The sequence below is a fragment of the Engystomops pustulosus genome, chromosome 2, assembly GCF_040894005.1.
Source record: "Engystomops pustulosus chromosome 2, aEngPut4.maternal, whole genome shotgun sequence".
Classification (NCBI taxonomy): domain Eukaryota; kingdom Metazoa; phylum Chordata; class Amphibia; order Anura; family Leptodactylidae; genus Engystomops; species Engystomops pustulosus.
Window position 1 is genome coordinate 23,790,697 of NC_092412.1, and position 16,351 is coordinate 23,807,047.

General features: G+C 45.0%; 1 protein-coding gene across 1 annotated transcript; it reads left to right on the forward strand.

Moving 5' to 3' along the window:
• The first annotated feature begins 32 nt into the window (after positions 1–32).
• On the forward strand, positions 33–15,684 carry PCF11 (PCF11 cleavage and polyadenylation factor subunit). The gene is made up of 16 exons (XM_072133993.1): positions 33–212; positions 5,411–5,536; positions 7,000–7,185; positions 7,298–7,495; positions 7,744–8,813; positions 8,891–9,077; positions 9,804–10,200; positions 10,482–11,965; positions 12,308–12,410; positions 12,633–12,749; positions 13,058–13,166; positions 13,475–13,658; positions 13,762–13,917; positions 14,001–14,093; positions 14,535–14,570; positions 14,849–15,684. Exons 1-16 carry the CDS (start codon positions 45–47, stop codon positions 15,062–15,064), a joined length of 4,830 nt encoding a protein of 1,609 aa, XP_071990094.1. The 5' UTR covers positions 33–44; the 3' UTR covers positions 15,065–15,684.
• Positions 15,685–16,351: the final 667 nt, after the last annotated feature.

Below are 16,351 nucleotides of genomic sequence, written 5' to 3' on the forward strand. Positions count from 1 at the left end.
CTCTTCCCATTCCCCTCACATCGCAGCTGCCGCGCTCTCCAACAATGGCGGCCGACGACGCCCGGGAAGACGCGTGTCGGGATTACCAGTCCTCCCTGGAGGACCTGACATTCAACAGCAAGCCGCACATCAACATGCTGACCATCCTCGCCGAGGAGAACGTGCAGTTCGCCCGGGACATCGTCACTCTTATCGAAGCGCAAATCGCTAAGGTTTTTATGACTAAAGCATTTTATCTTATTCTGTGTCCCCCCCTCCTTCCCCGTCCCGTCTTCTCTTACCTCCTAGACCCCACGTCAGCCTCTGCTTAACCCCCGCCTGCCCGGATTTCACAATCCAACATGGCGCCCGGCCTCGTTCTGTGAGCGGTGGCCGCCATTTTACCTTGTAGCTGCGGCCCCTTCCTTACTACCAGCCCCTCAGATACGACCCTCTATATAACCTTTGTATAGTACATAGCACGACTCCAGGTCACTGGCAGGAGCCGTGGGGGACCCTTCCAAAATGGAGGCAGGTCACGTGATAGTTTATCTCCCCCTGCAGTGGGATCGGTCATGTTAGACTATTTTTGGGTGTTCCCCGTCTTATTACTTTCCATAATGTTATTATAAACGGGGCAATGTCTGACTTGTTTGTTAGTTGACCCTTAAATGGATTGTCCAGGGGTCATAACACATTGATTTCACAAGGTTTAACCCCCCCCCCCTAAACTACCAGTTCCCCAAGTTGTTATATGAAATGTGCCTCATCTATGTGAACTCTTATCTGTTTACCTCCCCCAAAGTCTGGCAAATATGACTCTTCTCACCTGATTTCCGCATGAGGTGAGTCCCGTTTGGTGTTAGCAAGGGTAGTGTCACTTCAGAGGTCATATCTGCTGTTCTATAGCACCTTGAAACATGCTGCTGGTGTCATTTAAAAGATACAAATCTCATCTTTCTGAGCTATAGAACCAGAGATGCATGAAGCTACTTGGATCAAGATCCATTTCCTCCTTGTGTGTCCAGTTCTGCAGCTCGCAGAACCATTAGTGCTGTCACGTGTTAGTGTTTTGTAACTTAATCGTAACGTGGTGGGCTGCGGCCGATCGCATGTGCGTTTGTCGGCAACCACATGTGCTCGGCAATCAGCACCCGGGGTCTTGCATTTAGACACCAGGTGCGGATTGCCACTTTCATGCTTTGGTATAAAAACACTTGTGTGATTGTCCGTGGCCCCGAATGGGGCGTTCTCATTCCGTTACTGAATGAAATCAAAATGTTAACGTGTGACAGCCCAAGTAGGATGAGATTCTTAAAGGGAACCTACCACCACAAATCTACCTATAAAGGTAGATCGGCTGGTAGGTGGATCAATGGGAAGTGAGGATAGCCCTTTTAAGGGTTAATCTTCACGTCCCCACACTTTTTTGGTAACTTTTATTAGACTTGTATGCAAATTTTTCTTATGCAGTAGCCACGCCAGATACGGCTACTCCACGCCCCAGTAGCTGCATAAGAAAATTTGCATACAAGTCTAATAAAAGTTACCAAAAAAGTGCGGGACGTGAGGATTAGCCCTTAGAAGGGCTCTCCTCACGTCCCATTGATCCACCTACCACCCGATCTACCTTTATAGGTAGATTTGTGGTGGTAGGTTACCTTTAACTTTGATGTGACTCAAAAAGCTTGTTAGATGGCGCTTCAGAAGTGATACTCCTGCTGCAGCCGCTAAACTTGACTCGTCTTGTGTGAAAAGAGTCACATTTGCCTGACACAGGAGGGCATTCCTGAAAGGACATTTCATAACTGACCTGTTGGGTTCCCTTTAAACAGCGCCACACTTGACTATGGGCAAAGCAGGCTATTGCAACTGAGCTCTAATATTTGCTATACAGCTAAGATCCCAGCTCTGACCATAGGCTCCATGTTTATAAAACCCTTTTAAAGTGTTGGTACCAAGTTTGCATGTTATCCCCTGTTCACAGTAACCGTTTTATTGATGTAGGTGTGTCTGGAGACTGGGGGTCCTGTTCTTGCTAATGGGTGGTGCAGCAAGTTGAGCTTGTGCCCTGCTCCTTTATTCTAGATTGAGTGTTGCGAAATGCCGAGCACAGCGCTCTGATATCTCCTTATGGTCTGCAAGATATACTAGTGCTGTGATCAGAAATTTTTGACACTCGCATAGTATGGGAGCGGTCAGATACATGGTCAACTTCCCGCTCCACCCATTAGCGAGGAAGGGTCCCCCATTCTCCAGATTTCTGGTGGTATCCATGCAAACTTGGTAGATCCCCTATACATGCTGCTTGACTGGCTATGGCATTGGGAAAGAGGACTATCCTGTACAAGTGAATGGGTTGCTTAGAGGCTGCTCTTCCTGTGATTGTTACCCATTGTCTTTTATGGGATTGCCATCTTTCCGCAGCACCATAGCTGTGTACGGAGCTCTTGTTAAATGCAACTTGTTGCCCTATTGCCCTGAAAGAAGCCCTAAACTTGTTTTTTTTTTTTTTTTCTCTATTGACCTTGATTCCCCCCTATCCTCTCATAACTATTATCTGAGACCCCCAGAGATCATGAGAATTAGGGTCTTTGTCCCATATGAATAGATGAGGCAGCGGATGCTGATCTCTGTAGAAGTAAATGCCCTCCTTTCACATGGGACATTATCGGACCCCTGGACCTCTGATCCCGGGGGTTCTGGTGCTTACACACTCACTTTCAGACTGTGATGTGAGGGAATGTGTCATGAGAGGCAAAACCTAGTTTAAAGGGACTTCAGTCCAGAAATGTTTATGAACATCTTGTTCAATCCTGTGCTCTGCGCTGATTGTCCGGTTCCATCCCTATAGACACCCACATGTCAGGCAAGGGTTGCACATACGTGGCAGGCTCGGTTCCCTTACTGGTTTTAGGTATTTTTGGGAATGTGATTTCTGCTCCGATCGCTGTATAATGAAAAGCTCCTTATCTGTGCAAGTGTTGTAGGTTGCTAACAGCTTTCAGTATCTCTGCTTGCTGCCTTGGAATGGCAATTGATCCATTTTCTTCCTGTAGATGTAAGAATGATTATTACAATTGTTTCCTATGGGTTAAAGCATTGTGACAAATGTAATAAACCATCAAGAGATACGTGTATCACAGAACCTCAGCTGTGGGTTTTCCACAGAACCAGGTGTAGAACTCCTCAGCTTCTCGGTTTCTCTAGGAGTGTGGAGCTCCTGCTACATAGAAATGTGTCCTGTTACCAGCAGATTGTCAGGAGGATCTGTGATCATGTGATCTTATGCTAATCTCTATGTTTTCCAGCTTCAGGGTGTCAGTTACAATATTTCCATTCACTGGCCGCAAGCAGAGATTTGGAAATCTGCACAATAACTGTAGAACTTTGCATTATACAATGATCATTAGTATATTTATAGCTATATACATAGAATACCCTTTAGTGGCTCTTGGACATACAAGTGACCCTCCCAATATTTGTGGAATACCCTACGGATAGAGCCATGAATGTAGTGACCCGCACACTGGTGCGGAATTGGGTGACACATGTGTCCTGCTTGTACAGCCATGTGCCATGTTCAGGATGTAGGGTTACAGTCCCTTCCACTGACGCAGTCTCAATCACAGCCCGGGCCTAGGCTTTATTCTCTGAAATCCTATATCTATCCCTCCGCTCTTACTCTACTCCCTAAACGTCTCACTCCCCAAATGTATAATCTATAGTGCATAGTAATGATATCATGTTCTGTAATCCTTGTACTCTCCCCTCTATTACCTCCCACCCCTTCCCCCGGAGGCCTGGATTATACGAGTAGTGGTGATGCTATGTATGTTCTGATACCGTGTATGTTACTGGAAGAGTCAGTGAGACAGCCCAATGCTGACGGCGTGCCCAATGTCACGCTGCCACCCCTCCCCCCACCCCTCATGCTTTAACCACATGTTGAGTATTAGTTCACCTATATTCTCAATAAATGGCTTTAACGTGTGTGACTGGTTTGCTGCAAACTGTAAATAAAATGTATCAAATATGTATTTGTCTTTTTTATTTACCATTGTTTTTTTATTGTATGGTTTGTGTTCCATTATAACTTCTGCTGGAGGGGGTGCTGGTCGGGGGGATCTCCATGTGGGAGGTGATAATGGCGGGTGTAGGCTCCTTATCTGTACACATGGCAACTTACACTCCACGTGGCTGTATGCCCTCTAAGGGTCGGGTATGAGCTCTACATGGACGCTAGATAAGCTGCTGTTGTGTAATGTCACGCTCAGAGCCCGGCCATGACATTTTCTTTTTTCCATAGAACTTTTTTCTGCTTCCGAGGAACTGATTAATGATCAATCTATATAATTTTTGTTTTTCTTTATATCAAAAATCTTTATGGGAAGTTAGAATAGTCCATTACAATATGTGTAATCTATACAGTTCCCAGTGACCAGACTGAGGGCGCTCTACATTTCTGTGATGCTCTCAACCTGGGTCAGTGGATTATGTGGAGGGAATATTTTCTGATACTTGTACCTCCATCTTTACCACCTTCCTCCCACATATAGCAACCGGCTTCTCATGGCTACGTTTGAAGGCAAATTTGGCGAACGTATCTGTGGGAGACCTGGAGCGATGCTGGTGGAAGCTGCCAGAGATGAAGGCCTTAAATAGGGTGGTCCAAAAATGTGAAAAAATAAAAACATGGCTGCTATTTGCAAAAATACCACAGGTTGTCTTCAGTATTACAGCTCAGCCCTTCTACAAGACGACCTGTGAGGCTGTTTTTGGAGGAGCGACCATGTTTTTGTAATATTATTGTAATCCTGGACGAGGTGTCGCACTATAGATTTTTGCTTTCTTCTTGGAGCGGTGGCTTGTTACAACACACATGACACATCTTTGGACACATATAAATTTGTTTTTGGACTGAACTTGTGCTCAGTGAGGGCAGGAGAACTGGAGGAACCAGCTGAGCACATAACGGTGACTAATGTGACTGAGTAACCACAGGTGACACATGTCTGGGAGTCCGGATCAGTTCTCGGCCTATTTACACAGGTGACGCCTCTCACCAGTCACATCGGATGAGGCAACATGTGGACTATGCTCTGGAGGACGTATCTTCTGATGGACACACGTATCTGTATTACCAGCGAGCACGGAGAGCATTGCCAACTGCCTGTGGATTTCCCCAAACTAAAAGCTGTTTGTAAAATAATGCTAAAAAGTATACGGATGTCTGCACTGACGTGATGGGAACAATAACCTTACTGGTATCCTTTACATAAAAGCACTAGCCCAAATCTCCAGCCTCCCATTCTCTAGTCATGTATGGGACGTAACAGTAAATCTAATCTCCCTGGTTTGTATACATCTGGGATCTGACGTGGGGTGATATTTTGTGTCCTACTAAACTTACCAGTTTTCTTTTATCTAGGCTCCTAGCACAGAGAAGCTTCCAGTCATGTATCTTATGGATTCCATTGTAAAAAATGTCGGAAGAGACTATCTCGCAGCGTTTGCTAAAAACATAGTTTCCACCTTTGTTAATGTGTTCGAAAAGGTATAGATTCATTATTCTTTCTCATGTTCACTCTGACTTAACGATTCTTGTCATAGGTGGGCGAATAAACATTGTAGTATTAGGATTTTGTGGGTTTGGCTTAAGGCCAGGACTACAAACCTCCTGCGGTTCTTATGACATGTCGCTTTGTATGCAGCTTAGTGTATATAGTCTTAAATGTATTTGGTATTGCATTGAAAGGATGGTCTGGATCACAAAATTGATGGCTTTTGTGCAGGTGTGGGTCCAGGCCTTAACACCCCTGTCGATCAGCACAGAGTATTTAAGCTTCAACCAATAAACCAGGATAAGATGAAGTTGCATGATGTGCAGGTTGAACACACAAGCTCTTGGTAATTTTTATACAGCTGATTGTCAGGGGTGTGAAAAGTCAGACCCTCAACTTATCCTGACGGCCCGTTACTAGTCTGATCCTAGATAAACCCTGTTATGCGTAGGATGAGAAATTACAGAAACCTCTGCACTCTTGTCTATGGGGCTGTGTCTGGTATTGCAGTATTCAGGTGAGTGGTGCTCAGCTACAATATGAGGAATAGCTCATGGACAACAGTGGTGCCCTTACCAGGTAAAGAAAGGTAATCTAATCTTGTTCATCTAATCTTGCATGCCTCCTTTTACTATTGTCCTAGTATTTATACTATTGAGCAATGTGTATCGGCATTCTCTGCATCTGTATTGTATCTTTGCTCCTGGAATTAATACAGCAAGGTGTCACCTTAAATGTGATTTTGGCCAAAGAAAATGTAAATTCTGTCTTTCTGTTCATTCATGGGGCGTTTTGAGTCTGGTACAGTATCAGGTTTCATGGACCAACCATAGTGCCAAGGACATCATATACCACAACGATGCATGGAGTCCCTGCTCCTCCGCAAAGCAGCGGCTGCTAACTTTAACCATGATCACATATATCACTATACCTGGAGTCCTGTCCTCAACCCTATGGTTGGCATGTGAAACTAGACACTGATTCCTGGACTGAGCAGTCGTTTGATAGACCTCGAACACAGTTATAAGGAGAGATGCTCTGGCAATGTTTCATATGTTGCTTACCACGAGAGAACTAGCATGCACTCAAAGTTTGAGTTATTCATTTGCAGTCTGAGGTTATTTTACTAATGGTTATCCAAGTGGAAGTGTCTGGGGGTGATATACGTGGTTAATAATATAAGGTTTATTCAGAGGTGTATCAACCTGCTTTCCCCATCTTCAGGTAGTTCCTTTTTATATGAATTGGCTGAAGGATCAATCTACTTGTCTGTACTTTTTGACTTGCATTTAAAAAAAAAAAAAAAAATTATGCAACTTTCTTTAAAAGGGTTTGTTGTTGGTCTATAAAATATATGCTATACTCTGACGTGCGAGTTGAAGTTTAGATTATTTTGTATTGCTTTTACGTTTATCCGGTGCACAGTCAAAACACAATCCGTTTCTGTCGTCTCCAGGTGGATGAAAACACTAGGAAAAGTTTGTATAAATTACGGTCGACATGGGATGAAATATTTCCCAACAAAAAACTGTATGCACTTGACCTGCGGGTCAATCAGCTGGACCCTGCCTGGCCTGTTAAACCTTTAGCTGCCAGTGTGAATTCACCCAGTATCCACGTGAATCCTAAATTCCTTAACAAGGTGAGTAATCCTAGATTTTTCTCTACTAATCTCATAATAGATGTGGGTTTTTTTTTCTTTTTCCTTTTTTGCATGTTTTAAACCTCCTCCCCATTATATTTGTGTTCCACAGCCAGAAGATGGGCCTGCAAGCACAACCCCGGCGCCCAAACCTGCAAAACGTGCCCCAGTTGTTCCGGCTGAGGTACCAAAGCCGGTCCTCTCCCAGGAGCAGATAATAAGGCAGCAGCTGCTGTTGAAGCAGAAACAATTGTTAGAGCTGCAACAAAAGAAGTTAGAGCTGGAATTAGAACAGACAAAGGCACAACTGGTAAGTGAGGGGTTAATTTGTGTGGGTTGGGGGGGTAGGAGCATGGTGTCAATGCATTCTTTTAAACTGTAGACCTGCTAATGTTTTGAGTTTTATAATAACTTTTTGCATAGTGAGGAGGTTGGAGGGAAAGGTCAATTGCTGGGTGTATTGGAGATCATGCACGGCTCACCGCGCACAGACTCCTGTAATCTGCTGATGCATTGTAAGAACATATTATAAATTAATCCTCAACTTCTTTTGTGTAGACAAGTACACTCTCCGTACCTGCAAAGCCCCTTGTGTTGCCAGAGGTTCCACACCCGCCAACGAAAACTCCTCTTCTGCCTACACCAACTCGCAACGAAAAGGAAAGGGCGTTGGTGCCACCCCTGCCGGTGGAAAAACATGCAGCTGAAAAGCATGGCGTGCCAACCAGAGACCCTCGGCTTAACAGAGGTGGTCAACATTCAACACATCATAAAGATCAAGGATCCAAAAAAGACAGCAAAGCAAACCTACACTCGGCTGACAAACCTGTGAAAGCTTCAGCCATTGATAAAGTCAGCTCCTCGACAAGACAAGAAAAGGGCAAAACAAGTGGTGAAAAGATCCCTAAAAAGGAACAGCCACATGCAGACCATAAAGCTAAAGCCAAGTCCCCTTCTCCCATGAAAGCGAAGTTGCCTCACTCCAAAGAAGCCAAGTCTACAGACTCCGATGTAAGTAAGCGGGATCCGAGACTACGCAAGCACCTCAGTGAGAAAGCCGAGGAGAAACCAGAGGAAATAAAGGAGAAAAGGCGGAGCACAGAGAAAAAAGAGGAGCACAAGTCATCAGAGCATCGTCCGTCTGGAAACAGGAGCAAATTGGCTAACGGCTTGCCGAAAACTGACCCTGGTGTGAACAAGGCCGATAAACAAGCCACAAAACCGAACAGGGCCCCTGCGCGGAAGAGATCCCGATCCCGCTCTCCTAAGACGAGATCCCCAGTGCTGTCCCCCAAGAGGAGAGACAGGAGATCGCCAGTCAAACGGCGGCAAAGAAGCCTCTCTCCAATTCCTTCACTCCTAAAAATTGGCAAAGTGCGCCCCCCAGGTGTGAAACCGCCTCGCACAGAGGAGTTTCCACCAAGTACCCGAGAGGAGAGAAGTAAAAGAATCCCTAAGATAGACGCCCGGGATCGGAGGCTAAAGAAGAGCTCAGAGGAGAGACAGCAGCAGGACCTCTCAGCTCAGACATCTCTAAGGTCCAACTCGGAGCCCAAAGAGAATGTGGAGAACTGGCAGGAGTCCAAGAACAGCAAAAGATGGAGGCCGAGCTGGGAGGACAGTAAAACGTAAGTACCGTACAGTCACAAGTAACGCGCTGAGGAAAATTCTCAGGTTCCTTGTCTAATTCAGACCTTCGTTACAGATCACAAAGTGGCGAACACCAGCAGGGTAACAGGACCCCACACGCAAGACATCGGGACAGCTGGGGGGGGAGCAAGGGCATCCTCTCGCCTCGAACACCTAAGCAACAGGCCTGGCTGAGCGTGGACGCCAACCTGCAAATCCCAAAGGAGTTAACCAGCGCAGACAAGGGGGAACTACTGAAAAAGGTAAAAACAAATCCCATCAAGGTCTTGTGCTTGTGTTGCCTTCTGTTTGGTCAGTTCTACTATTGTAAGGGAGATATCACATTTCAGATGCTCTGTGAATGGTGACGTGGATCCTAAGTAGTGACCTTTTTGGGTCTGTAGCTGTGGAAATTTAAGTATTGGGGAATTAAAATAAAACTTGAAGGGATTTGCCATCAATACTAGATTAGTAGTAGCCGAGTGCCGATATAGCCAATACACATCATCCCATGTTCAGATATTGATGGCCGATTCAAAGAGGTCGTCCACTTTTAGGAAATCTTTGATAAAGTTTGTGTAATGAAAGTTGTACAATATTCCAATATACTTTGTGTCAATTCCTTTGGTCGCATAGGTTTACAGCTTGTTATATCCATGGTCATGTGATGTGAAATACCAAGCTGTGCGCCTGTGTGACAAAACTCTGATTACTATGTGATAACAAGCCATTCACTTATCTTCCTGGTCATGTGATGCCACATAAGGAGCCATTCACTTGTGACTACACATGACCAGGGTCCAGTGTTTTTATCCACAGGAAGTAGAATGACAGCCAGCAGAGCTATAGAAAACAGTGACTAAGTATATTGTAGAACTGTTCATCATGCAAACAATATAAATTTGCTGAGTCGACTACCCCTTTAAGATGTTGTGGAACATTCCAGCCCAATACTGTGACTCTAATTTGGTAACATTACTTCCTTGCAGGCAAATGAGCATTTGGCATCAGGAAAAATTACCCAGGATGACTTCCTGGTGGTGGCTCATCAAATTCGTCAACTCTTTCAATACCAAGATGAGAGACGGCGATCTAGTGTTTACGAAGACTCCCCGGAAGACATCAAAGGTGGTGGCAGGAAAAAAACGCTCCTTTCTAACGCCGAATTAAATTATTACGAGCATAAGGCCAAGCTGAGGAGAACACAAGTGCAGAACTTCCTGGAACAAGGCTTCCTCGATATGGATGATATGGATTTCGATGGAAGAGAATGCAAGATGGATGATTTAATGCAGGGCAGTTTGTCGCCAGGGGCCAGACCTCACAATGACGACCTAGTCCATGACGGCCTCCGGAGACACGATGAGGACAGAGATATTCCTAAAGGTACATTTCTTTCATTCACTGATTTTTGGTGGGGGGTACTGTCTTATGTGTGTGGTGGCCCGACCCTCCCTCCATGCCTGGGGAAGAAGGATCACACATGCTTGATTGCTCGGGGTCATCCTGAGCATCCCTTTGTAGACGATAAACCTCTCATCAGTCAGGATAACCTACCACACGTCCTCTTGCACCCTCTTCTTTCATGTGATGGTCTATGGCTGCCTTTTGTTTGTAATTTAATTTTTCAACTTATTTTGAATTTTTTTTTTTTCTCCTCCCTCAAGGCTTATTAGAAGACCCAAGGTTGCCGTTCAATGAACCGTACCCCCACAAGAGATCCAGATATAATGACCCCGAGCTTCCCTTTGTAGATGATAAACCTCTCATCGGTCAGGATAACCTACCACACGTCGGTCTACACGAGGAGAGGAGACCACTGCTAGAGACGCCAGCACTACTGCCGGTCGGTAGAGGAGATGGCCCTAACGTATTCCAAGACCAATTCCAGGATTCCAATGTCCTAAATGCAAGATCAGATTCTCCTGCACAATCTGGCCCTCTGTTTGACAGCACATCAGGTCTGAGGCCTGACCCCCTCTTTGATAGCGAATTAGTGGACGCCCAAAGATTTGAGAACTTACCCGGTCAACCAATAAACCAACCTATGCAGAGATTTGAAGGCCAGAATCCAATTATTTCTAATCCACCAATGAATAACCAACGGATTGATGTCCTACCAGGGCCACCATTGGGTCCACAGAGATTTGATGGACCACAAAGTAGACTTATGGGAGCTCAAAGGTTTGATGGTGTGCAGCCAATGGGGCCTTCAAGATTCGAAGGAGGATTGGGGCCGCAAAGGTTTGATAATGGATCAGGACCTCAAAATTTTGATGGCCATCAAAGATTTGATGGGCCTCAGAGATTTGAAGGGGGACATCAGAGATTTGATGGGCCTCCCAGGCCGTTACTACAGCAGAGGTTTGATGGTCCGCAGTGTCAGCCTATGAGGTTTGATCAACCAATGCAGCCTATGGGAGCGATGAACTTTGACGGGCCACAGGGTCCAAGATTCGACGGACCTCCTGGCCCTAGGTTTGATGGGCCACAAGGTCTTAGATTTGATGGACCTCCTGGTCCTAGATTCGATGGGCCACCAGGTCCTAGATTCGATGGCCCACCAGGTGGAAGGTTCGATCACGGACCCAGTCCACAGCCTTTAATGCGATTTGATGGACCAATGGGGCAGAACGTCCCTAGATTTGATAATCCACAAGTACATAGATTTGATAACCAGCCGCCTCACTTACAACGCTACGATGTTATGCCAGGGCAGCCACATCAAAGATTCGATGGCCCTCCTGGTCACCAGACACCGCCAAGATTTGATGGACCAATGCAGATGCAGCAGCGGTTTGATGGGATGATGCCCCAGCGTTTCGATGGTCCGAATCAGCAGCAGAGATTTGATGGACCCGGTGTACACCCTGGGCAGCGGTTCGACAACTTAAATGCTCAGCCCATGGGACAAAACGTGCCGCCATTTGGGCAGAATGTGCCATTTGAACATCAGAATATGTTTCCCGGACAGTTTCAGAGGCCAGAACAAAGGTTTGACATGCCACAGGGTCCAGGCTTCTCCGCTCCACCCGGCCCTGGAGTGCAGGGATTCCCTAACCAGCTCCAGAGACCTGCTGCACCCTACTTTGAGGATAAAAATCCACAGGGGCCTGGGTTCGGACACTTTAATATGCAGCCAAATCCACAGGTGAGAACTTACAGCTTATTCCTGTGTGTGATCAAGTCTCGTCCTCTTATGTGTGTGTTGTCTAGTCTTATAAAAAGCTTGTTAATTTCATATGTAACTGCTGGGTTGTCCCATTCCTATAGAACAAATGTGACACCCACGGATCCGCTTTGCTTTGGATTGATAGTTGTCCCAGAATGCGGCAGAGAAGTTGCACCTACAGTGTTAATTACATGTTAGTGTCCTCATGTGGGGGTTAAATTATAGGTAACAACATAGATGGTTTCCAGGGTGCAGACAATTAGTCCAGTAAATGATGCGATACAAGTGCGATGTGACTATTAACTCTTCCTGTTCTTCTAGTTTCAGCCTATGGATAATATGGCCCAACCTGCACCTTTTACCCAAGAACCTCTGACCTCTGCACAGATGCCTAACACTGGAGTATTTGCACCTAACCAGCCTGGTATGTGGTCTTAGTATTGTCTTTTTTTTTGTGGTGCCCTGATATATTGGACTAGGGTGAAGTCGGGCCCTTAAGATTTGTGCAGTAGTGACGTGGACCAAGGCTGAGCCAATTTTAAGCCCAATGCTCTTTTATATATAGCTTCCTCCTACAATGTATTTTCCATCTACAAATCCTCATCCAACACGTTGTGTAAATTTTTTTTCTTTATATATTTTTCAGCACCTGCATTTTCCAATCCGGAGAATCACTTGGGTCAACTGGATGTCAATGAGTTGTTTTCCAAGCTGCTTTCCACGGGAATCCTTAAAGTATCTCAGGCTGAAAGCGCCTCCTCTCGTAAGTCCCAATCATTGCCTTCATTGTTAGGTTTCCTGGCGCTCTGCAGTATTTCATAGATAGTCTTTGCAATACCCTACACTCCTAAGGGCACACATTTCTCTGGGGGGGGGAGGGGGGGCTTTGCTTATGGAACGTTAATATTTTTTTTAATGTGTATGTATTTTTAGCAGCAATTATTCCAGAACTTGAGTCTTTAGTATCTATAAGTTACTGTGGCATTTGGCCTGGATGTGGCAGGGGAGTAGGAAACGCTGTGTTGTAATTCTAGGTTCTTCTCATTACTCCGACTCTTCATTCTTTTATAGAAGCCACAGAAGCCTCTACTCAGTCTACACAAGAAGAGGAGGAGGAAGAACCGTCGGAGGATCCCGATGTTCCTGACCTCACAGGCTTTGCTATGGAAGACTTGAAACAGTAAGTAAAATATTTGTAGACCTATTTGAAACCTGGTAAACGTGAAAGGGTTCTCGGCCTTTGGACAACAACTTAACACAGCGATCAAATTATTGACCTGTTAAAGTGTTATTCTATGGGGGACAGCATGCGGTCCCCTGCGGGTTAAAAACTGGATTTCCCTGTAACTAATAACATAAATGCAGTTTGGTTTCTCTTTGTGACCTTTTTCCACTCCTGAACTTTTCTGCTTTTAACTCTAGATATCCTGATTATGGTTTCAAGTGGATTTTCTATAACTAGTTTTATTCTTTTTTGTCTTTATCCAGACGCCATGAGAGTATAATAACCCGCCTGTACACGGGCATCCAGTGCTACTCGTGCGGGATGAGGTTTACCAAATCCCAGACAGACGTCTACGCCGATCACTTGGACTGGCATTACCGACAAAACCGAACGGAGAAGGACGTCAGCAGAAAAATAACGCACCGCAGATGGTACTACAGCCTAAAGGTAAGGACCCGTTCATATTTTATCACTTTGAAGAAGTATGAAATGCAAGAAGCAATAATATAATGATATATATGAAATCTTAACGTTGATTGTTTTTTCTTAGGACTGGATAGAGTTTGAGGAAATTGCTGACTTGGAAGAAAGAGCCAAAAGTCAGTTCTTTGAAAAAGTCCACGAGGAGGTTATATTAAAAACCCAGGAGGCTGCAAAGGAAAAGGAATTTCAGAGCGTTCCAGCCGGACCTGCCGGAGCAGATGAGGTGTGTGATTGTACTGATCTCTAGTCATGGCGCGGCCCTGTGTTATACCACATGTGCCATAATCGTTGTTTTCTTCCACCTAGATCTGTGACATCTGCAAGGAGCAGTTTGAACAGTATTGGGATGAGGAGGAGGAGGAATGGCATCTAAAGAACGCCATGCGGGTCAATGAGAAGGTAAGAGCTTGGCAGGGAGCGACTTTATTACTTGGATTATGTATTGAATAGCTTTAGAGGGGTTGTCCAGTCACAACAAGTTATCCCCTATCGAGTGGATATAGGATATATTGCTGATTCAGTGGGGGTCCCAGTGGTGTGACTTGCTGATCACGAGAACGGGGACCGTTGCATGCCAAATGAATGGAGCAGCATGGCAGACATATGCAGTGCCGCCACATTCACTGTCCGTAGAACTGGAATGGCAGGGAACGGCGAGTGACTATTAGGACCGTAGAGTATTGACGCCATAGGGGGTCGGGTCATGTTAGGGAGGACGGGGGTGATTGTTTTAAGCCTTATTAGCAATCCAGACCCTTGCAAATATAAAACTGATGGTACATTGCGATGTGTGTGTCAGGTCTTTCCTTGGTACTAATTTTAATTTTTTTTCCTCTTCAGATTTTCCATCCATCCTGCTACGAAGACTATAAAAATGTAAGTTCTCCCAAATCACTTATTCATAACCTGATATAATGTGTATTGAGCCTCGTAAGTAATGTTTGCCTTTTCACAGTAACTTTACAGGGGTGATAAAAAACTACATTCAGGTAACGGGTAGTATTTCTGTTTAGTTATCTCAACAGCGCCCCCTGGTACCAAGTCTTTAAGCAATAATAAAAAAAGTTATTATTTTATTAGCCATTTTTTTACATTTTTTGTGTGACTGGTTTGTATGCCTGTGTATTCACTCCCTCCCCTTCCTCTTCTTTCAGACGTCCTCCTTTTTAGACAGCTCGCCCTCCCCTAGTAAAACCCTTCTAGAAAACCCACTGAACGCCATGTTAAGGCTGGTAAAAGAGGAGACGGCGGACACTTCAGAGCCGTCAGTGAGGGTAAAGGAGGAGCCCAGTGGGGACGCAGCCCCTTCGTGCGCTGAGACCATCCCTCTGTTATCCGACATCAAGCCCGAAGCGGCCGCTCAAGTGTGAACCCTGCGCAGAGGAAAGAGAAATAATATATAAAATTTCGCCATCAGGAGAAGCGAAAAAAAACTTGTAACCGGGGCGGGGCCCTGGTTAACTATTTGGTTACTGAATACATTTTTGTATTTGATTTTTGTTCTTTTTCTTATGCTGCCTGCACAGTTTCATGTGCGGAGGGGAAAATAAAGAGTCTAAGTGCAGATTGTAAGAGAGAAGAGAGTATTGTATGATTTTCACCTGACTGTAAATTATAAATAAAAATAATTATTTTTGCTATCCATGGAGTGTAATGTTTATGCACACCATTCAAGGGTTAAACATACTGAATACGGAGAATATTAATAAAAACAAATCTGCTTTACTTTCTGGTTGGAAATGTAATTTTTGAAGGTTTTCATTTTCTTGATGCAAAGTCTAGACCGTGTGATTTGTGTGTAATTTCGGTTTAGCGGAGGGGACAGGACGATTATTACCTGTGCAGGTAACAAGGACGAGAGGTCGGGACCCGGGGGGCGGTGTGTAGATAATCTCCTCCGCCCCGCAGGACGCTTGCTTTTCAGTGTTCACCTTCCTGATGCTTTCAGTACAAATGTTAACGTAAATTACTAATAAAATTCTAGAATGAAGCGCAGTGTCTTGTGGTGTTTTCAGTGTGTGACGTGTGGTGCAGGAGCCATGAGGGGGCGCTGTGATGTTAGAGACCGGTAATAGGAAGGATACGTTATACTTACACCTATGTATATACTGTGCAGGAACCAGACCCAAAGCCTCTGTAGTCTCATAGTACAGGCAGTCCCCGGGTTACGTACAAGATAGGGTCCGGAGGTTTGTTCTTAAGTTGAATTTGTATGTAAGTCGAAACTGTATATTTAATAATTGTAGATCCAGACCAAAAAAATTTTTTAGCCCCAGTGACAATTGGAGTTTAAAATTTTTTTTGCTGTAATGGGACCAAGGATAATCAATAAAGCTTCATTACAGACACCTTACAGCTTATCATTGCAGCCTGGGGCTATAGTAACATCCAGAGACTTCAGCAGAGGTCAGAGGGGTCTGTTTGTAACTATGGGTTGTCTGTAAGTAGGGGACCGCCTGAGCAGTAAATGTGGCTGACATACAGGAGGAAATGTATTGTGCCTTCTCTGCCATTTTCTTGCAGAAAAGGCATTTAGATCTTTCCTTCCCGGCAGCTGGGGTTGTTTTCCGTCCTGCAGGCCGTTTTGGGCATAGCAGGGTGCGCTGGGCCACGCAGAGGTCAATCTATAGTGTCCACCAGAAAAACTGAAGACTATA

Excerpts from the sequence above, each read along its gene's own strand:
- PCF11 (XM_072133993.1), top strand. The coding sequence starts at position 45 with ATGGCGGCCGACGACGCCCGGGAAGACGCGTGTCGGGATTACCAGTCC. Across the intron at positions 10,201-10,481 it reads GGACAGAGATATTCCTAAAG|GCTTATTAGAAGACCCAAGG; the intron begins GTACATTTCTTT and ends TCCTCCCTCAAG. Across the intron at positions 11,966-12,307 it reads ATATGCAGCCAAATCCACAG|TTTCAGCCTATGGATAATAT; the intron begins GTGAGAACTTAC and ends CTGTTCTTCTAG.